The sequence below is a fragment of the Emydura macquarii genome, unplaced genomic scaffold, assembly GCF_026122565.2.
Source record: "Emydura macquarii macquarii isolate MOO-44397 ecotype Brisbane River unplaced genomic scaffold, CSIRO-AGI_Emac_v2 contig_1146, whole genome shotgun sequence".
In the NCBI taxonomy this organism is placed as follows: domain Eukaryota; kingdom Metazoa; phylum Chordata; order Testudines; family Chelidae; genus Emydura; species Emydura macquarii.
In genome coordinates this window covers 9,373,900-9,383,519 of record NW_027131283.1, presented here as the reverse complement: position 1 = coordinate 9,383,519, position 9,620 = coordinate 9,373,900, and the positions used below count along the sequence as shown (strand labels likewise).

Below are 9,620 nucleotides of genomic sequence, written 5' to 3'. Positions count from 1 at the left end.
AGTAGCTCTCACCTAGGCGGCTCACAAACAACCTTCCAGCACACAAGCTGCACCCTGAGTGTGTGTGTAACTGCAGCCTGCCAGTGAAACCCTGGTTCTCTCCAGCCTTCGTTATATTGCGGGGTGACCCCCAATACACCCCCAGTCCTGGATCTTGCCCCAGGAGAATATGTCCTGTGTCGCCCAGCCCTCCCCTGAACAGCACAAATATATTAAGTCCAATATTTCTTTAAGGGACCCAGCATGTCACAAATGGATTCGGCAAAGACCGTTTTACTGAGGGGAGTGCACAGCAGCATAATTATATCCGGCCTTTGTCCAACAACCCTGAAAAGGTTACTTAGTCTGATGTCGTCCTCATGAGATTATAGTCAGAAAATAAGGGCTCAGCTGTGGAAGTGCTTCCATACACTGCATGCCTTGTTTCTGGGGACTCACAAAGCATCTCTTGACAAGGAAAACAAGATGCTCTTTGTAAATAAAAGTTCATGCATTTGAGTAATGAAGTCATTTTCCAAAACTGCAGTGAATGGTATTTTTTGCACAAGCAGACATGAAAATGAGAAGTGGCTCAAGAAAAAGGGGCGGGGGAGTTCAATTAAGCATATTAGACTATACTGTTTCAATAAGACCTATAGCTTCCCTTGTCACACAAAGTGAAATCTTGATCAACAGAAAAGCCACCTAGGGCCTATTAACACTTAGCGCATTCTGAATCTTGATCCCCCTGTCCCTACCCCCACCCGCCCTCCCAAGTAGGGGCCTCTAGAGTTTTCAATAAATCTGGCATCTTTCTGTTTTTGGCTAAATAAACTGGAGGTACTAAAAAAAAATCATGAGAGTTGATTTTTAGTCTGGAGCAGTCAGATTGTGTGGAGCAGTAAAGGTCTGACCTTGGTTTCTGAGTGGCAAAGTTTCAGTGGGAGGATCCCAAATCTAAAGGTAAAAAGGAATGATGTGAGCATGTGAAGGAAGCCAGAGCCCTGAATACAGACTCAGTCTGTATCCTGACAGAGTGGAGATAAGGTGGCTGGGGAGCTAGTGGTGCTTTCCTGGAATACAATCCGTGTTTGACACTCTCTGTTTAAGCACTGCCCATCTGTATGTTATTCAGCTGAAGCCTCTAGGGAAAAAGAGGAGCCACAGGCACAGACTGCAAGTGAGGGAGGAAGCAAAAGAGCTTTTCTTTTTTTTTTTTTTTTTTTTTTCAAATAAGGATCTGGTTAGACTGCCTTGAAGTGCCACATCTGGAAACTGAAAGCTGAGAGAAAGTTAAAATAACTGAGGCACCACTAAACGAAGGGGGGGAGGGAGCTGATTGCAGAAGCGGGTAAATAATTAAACTAAGAAGCTAGAAGACCACTGCTGGATGTAAGGGGAGGAAATGGCTTTGATCTCAGTCGGGCCCCCTGTTTTTCCTATATTCTTCTTCTTGGGATGTTTCTTCTCCAGCACTGCCTCCAGCGAGGTCAGCGTTTTTCATTTTGACATTGAAGGTAGCTCAGCGGTCAGCAATCAAGAATCCACTGTTATCAGAGGGCAGCAGCAGTCAGTTGCTACTGGAAGTTTGGTGCCTTTTGCTGAGGTACAGTAACTCCATTCTATCTCTAGAGTCTGAGCTTTCTCCTTTCATGTGCTTGTAGTGACATTCCCATCTGGATAACGTTAGTTTAATCATTTGAACCTTCCAGTGATACTGAAGAGTTTGGGGGGGGGGGGGGGGTTTGGACATTGCATTTGAGGCTAAAAGAGACAGTTCAGACTTCAAAATAGACACATGTCCTGCCTGCTTTGAATAGACAGCTGTAGTATAAAGTGGTACTAGCTTAGCACGTCTCTGATTTTCCTGCCAGCATAACTAACTAGGCCTGTCAAAACAGAGTTATTTTACAAGTGCTAATTGTCACAACAATAGTCCCTGGAACTTTAATTCACTTGGATTTCCAGAAAAAGTTTGCCAAAAAATCTATGTTATAGAAGTTTTGCTTTTGTCTTTTACATAAATTCCACCTCTGGAAATGGAGATTCCTTTTGTGGTTAGAGGAAGGTTAATAAATCAAATGGTATTTAGGAAACTGCCTGCAAAGAAAACACTTGAAAAGATTTTAAACATTACAGGAAGTGTGATAGTAGGACTAGTGACAGAAGTAATCAGGAAGATCCTAAAGTTACTTTGTTGTGGTAAGTTTTCTTGTCATCTTTGTTTTTTGGAGTTACTTTAGACTTCTGATTTCAGTAAGGCTGCGTCTGAGCTGAACTATTTAAAAAAAAACTGAGACAAAATAAATGACTTCAGGGCACACTGAGAGGGAGAGACCGCAGTGTTTCATGTGCGGGAGATGCAAAGTAGGAGGCAAATTAAGTCACCTAAGGTCATGGGAAGGGAAAGAGTAATTGTTCTAGCATATCATCAGAAAATGAGGAGAGATAAGCACAGCTGTGTTGATATTGTACTTATGACACTGATATCTTATGTCATGAAACTAAATGTTTTTACCATGCTTTGATTACTAATGATAATAACCGTGAAAATAAACATACAGCATCCTGGAAAAACCTTCTGGGACAATAGGGCTTCAGTATAAGGCCAAATTTGATTACACAAATCTCAGCCACACTGTAGTGCTTCCAAACAGCTGAGAAATCTCAGGAAACTCCACTACTTCTATGGAGTGAAACGTGACCTATGTGAGAAAGTGCTGAACCTAAACTTTGCTCAGCTTAATATCTAGGCAGTGGGGAGCTCGCCTAGGCTTGGATACATTCCATAATGTGGGAAGTACATCTCTTCTCCACAGGCTTGGAATTAGCCACTGGGAAACAGTATCTCCACCTGTTGCTTACAAAATGGAAAGTCCCTGAATGAATGCTTGATTTAAGAGACAAATGGATTTTGTAACTGAGTTTCACAGGATAATGGACATAAGCTTTTAACAGCTAAAACTCTTAGCCTTTATGGGTATAATCACACTGAATGACTCCACAAAGCCAGACTGCGTGTGCTTCGTTTAATCTATTGGGCTTGACACCAGGAAAGTGCGGAGTGATATTTTGCACATGGCTTAGGAAAGAACACGCCCTCCCACCCCACCCATTCACTGATGAAGATATTAGAAAGGGATCATTTGTTCTATTTTATTTTAAATGGTTAATATTTGCATTAAGGGCCTGACCACTGAAGCCAATGGGATTCTTTTCACTCACTTCGGTGGGCGCTAGATCAGATCCTAAGCAATGAATTCTACCACCTGTTCCAGTAGTGGAAAGAGCCGTACTTGCAGAACCCCTGAGGTTCCAGTGGCAGCTGGATCTCAGCCCCTACATTCTGGAGGTCCATGCCCTGTGTGCATCAGAACCCAGCTGCATGGCAACTCCCTGTGTGGCCACATACAGACATTCTTTAGGGGCAGGGCTGGCAGATCTGCTGCTGCATGGATCCCTCACCCATTGACCCCTATGTTAGAATTAGTTTCTAGGGCTGGGGAGACTACTCCTGTCTCAGAACTGGAGCTGTGGTCATGGAGCAGCTCCTTTTCTCTCTGCAGCCTGAATGGGGAAGACTCCTCCCTCAAGCCCTCACAGATTTCCCCAGCACAGGGCAGCCCAACCACTCAGGCTGGGCCCTGGGAACAGGACTTCTTCCTAAGTGAAGATTTTAAAACTAGCCATTATGTGAGCTTGAGCTCTTTATCCACAGATCGGTACGAATCGCAGTACAAACTCCCTTACATGGCCTTGCTTGAGTGTCTAAACATTGGCTCAGGCCTATAACTCTCCCAAGCAGACAGAGACTGTTACTCATGCTGAACAGTCCCAAATTATACAGAGGGTGGGTTTGTGAGGTAAAGTTATAGAACCACAGACGTAGTCATTGGAATGCATCCTGGTAAATTGTGGTGCCAGTGAAGGCCTGTACTTAACCGCAAAGCTAGCAAACCATGATATAGCCGGAATGCAGGTCGCCACAAAGAATTCAGGACATTTCATCATGTGGTATTAATGCTATGCGGAGTTTGTCCCTCAAACCATTCTTATTTAAATAATGCATTGGCAAATATGAAGGTTTAGAAATATAAAGTTGGTTTGAGCTTCTAAAAATACATACTCTTTTGGCTGAGTTTACACTGCTGTGTTGTTCTTAAATTCTGCTGAGACGATGATACTATAAATCTATTGAATAATTGAAGGAAAGCTGGAGAAAGCATGAGGTTCAAGGGAACACACTGGTGAATATTCCTTAGCCTATTACTTTTCTCCTTTTCCAGGTAACCCAGTTACTAAGGGTGAATGGAAGAACTGGTTTTAGAAAAATTCAGAACTTGCTGGAATTTTAGCCTTCCTGTGTATCTGATTTGAATCCAAAGCTCTTTGTAGTTGATGTAAGAATATTAAATAGCTGCGTGTCTTGTGAGAGTACTGAATCCCTGGACAGGCCGTTGAGACCCTGTCCCCATCTAACTTTATACTTTGTTGTCCTTTTACAAAAACTGTCCAATTTTGCACCCTTCCTAGCTCCATCCAACACATGCAACTTCACTCAAAGAGGAGTGGAACTTCGTGCAGGTCATTTAGGGCAGCAGTGTCAACCTCGCTGATGGTGATAGGCCAAATTCACATAAACTCCACTTCACAGGGGCCATGCAATGCCCTCCGCCAAAAAATTCGGGCCATTTTCCCCTTTTCGGTGGTGGGATTTCGCAGGGGGGCCCTGGCTGCACTGCTGATTCAAGGGATTTCTAGGAGCAATACCTGCCACCGAAAAATTCAGGGCATCTTCCGCTTTTCGGTGGCTGGGTTCTACGGAGTAAGGTATTTCCGCTTTAAGACTCTCTTAAAGTGGCAATGCCCTCCGCCGAGAAATCTCTTAAAGTGGCAATGCCATACACCGAGAAATGTCTTAAAGTGGCACTTTCGGTGGCAGCACTACTCACTTAAGCTGGTCGAATGCGGGCCAGATCAAAAAGGTTTGTGGGCCAGATGCGGCCCGCAGGCCGTATGTTTGACACCCCTGATTTAGGGAGCTCCAGTTAATCTAGGTAGCACAGATAACGATAGCAGTGAAGATACAGTGCTATGAACTTCAGCGTGGGCTAGCCACTCCATTACAAGTCTGATGGGGAGCATGGGTTGCTAGCCCATGCTGAAGCTCACACCATTGCCTCTTCGCTGCTATTGTTACCTGCACTAGCTAGTTTAAAGCTAGCATGGGTATGCCTATCCATGCTACAATCACACCTTAATTTGCAGTGTAGATGTACCCTAACATGCTGGTCAGTGTTGTTCAAACCGTAATGCAGTGGCTCTCAACCTTTCCAGACTACAGTACTGCTTTCAGGAGTCTGATTTATCTTGTGTACCCCCAAGTTCCACCTCACTTAAAAACTACTTACAAAATCAGACATAAAAATACAAGTGCCAGAGCACACTATTACTGAAAAATTGCTTACTTTCTCATTTTTACCATATAATTATAAAATAAATTGATTGGAATATAAATATTGTATTTGTATTGTATATAGAGTAGTATAAACAAGTCATTTTCTGTATGAAATTTAGTTTGTACTGACTTCGCTGGTGCTTTTTATGTAGCCTGTTGTAAAACTAGACAAATATCTAGATAAGTTGATGTACCCCCTGAAAGACCTCTGTATAACCCCAGGAGTACATGTACCCCTGGTTGAGAACCAGGATTTTCCCTCCTACACATGGCTTTCCAGCCATTTCCTAGATCCTTTCTTTCTCCATAGTTCAGATGCTTCTGTCGTGTTGCTCCCCTCTGGCACAGCTGGCTCTGCCATTATTCCTTCCACAGGACAGGATCCAGGGTGCCTTCTTGAAGTACACAATACCTTCTTGGATGGTTTTGATTTGGCCTGGTAGTGGGTCATGAACTACCAATCAATAGGTCCTTTGGAAGCAATATGAGAGGTGGCTAAAATTGGAAGGACTACAGGTGGGAGATTTCCTTCCAGAGTTGGGGCTAGGGAATAACTTAACAAAAGGCATCAAGTTAGAGAAAGGAACAAAATCAGTAGAAAGAATTTGCATGAGGAAAGTAAACGTGTATAAACAGGGTAGCTGAGATTCTATTTGTGAGAGTGAACATAGGACACTGCAGTTGGTAGGCAGGTTAAGAAGATAGATATGAAAAACACACTAAAAACAGCAGAACTTTTAGTGGCTTATTCAAACTTTCCAAGAATTTTTGATTCCCTAACTCATGAATGAGGTGAGGGGAAAAGTGTCACAATCCAGGAGGGCAGAGGTGTGTGGTGAAAGAGCATTTTGCACTGGACCAAATTAATCCTTTGTGTAACTATACGAAAGTTAATGGATTTAGGCCAGCAATTATTTTTGCCAAAAATAAAAAATGTTAAATATTTTATTGGAAAGGTTCTGCTTGGAGACAGGATCAAAGTACTCAAACCTCAAAATCAACAGCCCAGTTTTGAACACATCAGTGTTTGAGAATGATTGGGGTTATGTCTTGGACAATTGCAAAAATCAGGGGCCATTTGTAAAAGTCAGACTTGGGTCTAGTTCAGATTTCGCACACTGATTTTGAGGTGTCCAGATCTGGGGATGTTGTGTGGACCCATCTCTATTCTAATAACAACTGTGACAAGATGAAAAATCAGGATTAAGCTTTGTGAAGTGGTAGTTAGTTGCCAACATGTAATAAAAAGCCATTTTAAAATAAGTAGAATATATGTTAGAATTTGATCTGCAGACTTCCAAAGAGATTTCTTTTGAACTCCGTGGTTGTATTTTTCAGTCATTTTCATTTATACCGCCCCGTAAATGTGAACCATGCTTTGCAAAACACTGGAATTGTTTGTAATCTAAGACAGACAAACATTAAACACTGGACAATAGTTCAGATATCTGAATGTAGACTAAGGACCTGATTCAGCATTGCCCTGAACCTGGGGTAGCTATTTACACCAGTGCAATGTGAGGCTAAAATGCTGCCAATTCAGAATGATAACATTTTACATCTACCATGCACTGGTACAAATGACTGTACAAGGTGCAGAGCAATGGTGAATGGGGCCCAACACTGTTGAGGAGCTCAATGTAGGAAGGATTAGTGGAAGAATGGGGCTCTAAGGAAGGATTTGAAGGAGTATTATTGGACTACCTAGCAAGCGAAAAGAGAGAATGTATGCCAAACATGGGGAATGGCAGGAAAGAAGGTAGGAAGCTGACAGTGGGAGATGGTGGAGCAGTGTAGAGATAAACCTAAGAAGAGTAAGAGGCAGAGTAGGAAGCATGACAACAGAGACATAGAGAGTAGTGAGATTAGGTAGGCCTCAGCGGGACAGACAAAGGTTACTGAACTCAGGAGAGAAAGCTAGTTAAGGGTTTCGGGAGAGTAGAGGTGATATTGTGGGAGTGATGGGGAAAGAAGATTACTTTCAGCAACAGCTTTTTTGGCAGACTATAGAGGGGAAAGGTGCAATGGGAGAGAGAAGTCCTATGAGGAAAAGCTTGCAGTAGTTAAGGTAAAAGGAGCCAATTACTGCAATCAGTATAGGAAGAGAAGTACTTCTTATAAAGTTCTGTGCAAAAGCTGGCCTGGTGACTGAAGAATGCACCTTAAAATAGTGATAAAATGATGTCATTGACAGCCGTTCATTCTCATATCTGACTTACAACAGTATCCTTTGGCCTTAATTTTCAAAAGCATCTAGTGATATTTTGGATGCTTCATTTTTGGGTTCTCAATTAAAGATACCTTAAAGGAGTCTGATTTTTTTTATAAAAGGAGACCAAAAATAGCTGAACCCTTCTGAAAATCAGGTCCCTTTAAGGCATCTCAGGTTAGGCATTCAAAAATGGGGGTACTCAAAATCACTAGTCACTTGAAAATATAGGCCTCAAAGTAACCATAATCAAAAGTGCCATTCCCGGCAATAAAAATCGGGCTAGAAAGGGACTGTTTTGGCAGAAACACATTTTGATCCCTGCTTTTGGTATGCATCCTTTTGAAACAGACCAAACGAGTTTTTAACCTGGCAAAGATCTTTTTTTTTTTTTTTTAACTAGTAGGATCTGCATCTTTTAATGAGTGTCATTTCAGACCCTTAAGGTTATGTTAGGTTAACGACCATAATGAATTCTTTGGATTTTTTGCTGCCGTGTGTTCCTGGTATGAAAGGGCTATGTTCTGAGAAAAGTCCATTAACGATGAGGAAGTTTAACTGCAGATGTTTGCATTTCCAACTTAAGTTTCTCATCAAAGTTTTAATGAAAATCAGCTGCAAGTAGTTAAGCAGCCAACCCTAAACCCCTTAAATCATGGAAAGCTGAGGCAAATGGAATTAGAGGATAGTGGGGAAAGTTATGCATTTTGAATTTAGTCAAGGAGATGAGAGTCTGTGCTTAAAATGTAACCATCAAAATAATATGGGCTAAACTTTACGGCAGCGTGTTTGAGCCAAATTTTAGGAAAGTACCACTAAAGTGCCCAAAAATATTCAGGAGCGCAGAAACAATAGAAGGAGTTTTATGTCCGCGCTTATTCATGGGCTTGGGAAAGAAGAGAAGGAATTGAAGGTTCAGTTTTATTAAAGGGCATGGGAAGCAATAAAGGATCAGTGTGTGCGGGCGTGTGCTATGGCCTGATTTTAAATGGTGCTAAGCAGCCACAGCTGCCATTGACTCTACTGGGAATTGTTGTTGCTCAACTGCTGTAAAAATATGGCCGCTATATTTCATCTGAGTGATTTGTGACAAATATGCCTAAATATTGATTGTCTCAAATTTTATTCTGCATCCAGATTTTAAATGTAAGGACATTCCAGTCTGGCTTTTAATTAGGCTTGATTGAAAAATGTGGATCCAGTTCATTTACAAACACTACCCAAATTGAGAAATGTTTGGATCTGGCATTCTGATTGTAATGCAGGCTCTAACCTTATCAGTCCACCACCTTTATATTCCTCTGGTCTTGATGCCTGATTCTTCCTCAACAAAAGACAGCCAAAAACTATCCTAGCAATCAGGATGTAAATACTGAGCAATCTGAATTGTTTTCTGATGAAAGAATGCACTACATTTGATCTGTATTTGTTGTCTGTATTTGTTTGAAATATCCAAGTAATTTGTTTGATGTTTCTTTTCTCAAAACAAATACACTAGAGCTACTTTTTTATGAAAACAAACAAAAAAACAGTTCCAGCATTTGTGAGCTACTCCGATCCCAAATCCGACCTTTACAACAACAAATGACGAAGGAAAACACATTTTAAGGATGGGAGCAGATTTCAATTCAAAGCGTACGATGTATTATATGCAACAATGATTAAACATTATTTTGCAAGGGCTTACTTCAAAGCTTGTGGAAGTCAGTGGAAAATTTCTGATTGGCTCCTATATGATGAAGAACACTCTCATGGTATTCTTTTCACATAACAAAATATTAGTTTTAAGTTTATTTCAATAATTAATCAACAAACTAAATCTACTGTAACAAACTCTATCAAAACCAACAATGTTTACAGTTTTGTAAACTGTGAGTTATGCTTAATCCTTTCACCCTTGCACTAATTATCCAAGAATGACCTATCGCCTGGTATTCCCCAGGGTGTCAGATGGGAGGGTGTCAGGTAGACCCA

General features: G+C 41.5%; 1 protein-coding gene across 2 annotated transcripts in view; it reads left to right on the top strand.

The window, feature by feature from the left end:
* The first annotated feature begins 914 nt into the window (after positions 1–914).
* LAMA4 (laminin subunit alpha 4) overlaps positions 915–9,620 on the top strand; it is a 128,976-nt gene continuing 120,270 nt past the window's right edge. Inside the window, exon 1 of one of the 2 annotated variants that reach the window (XM_067546617.1) lies at positions 915–1,585. In XM_067546617.1, coding sequence (XP_067402718.1) covers positions 1,385–1,585 — 201 coding nt within the window. In that variant the 5' untranslated portion in view covers positions 915–1,384. The remainder of the gene's footprint in view (positions 1,586–9,620) is intronic. The other variant, XM_067546618.1, reaches the window with a different exon arrangement.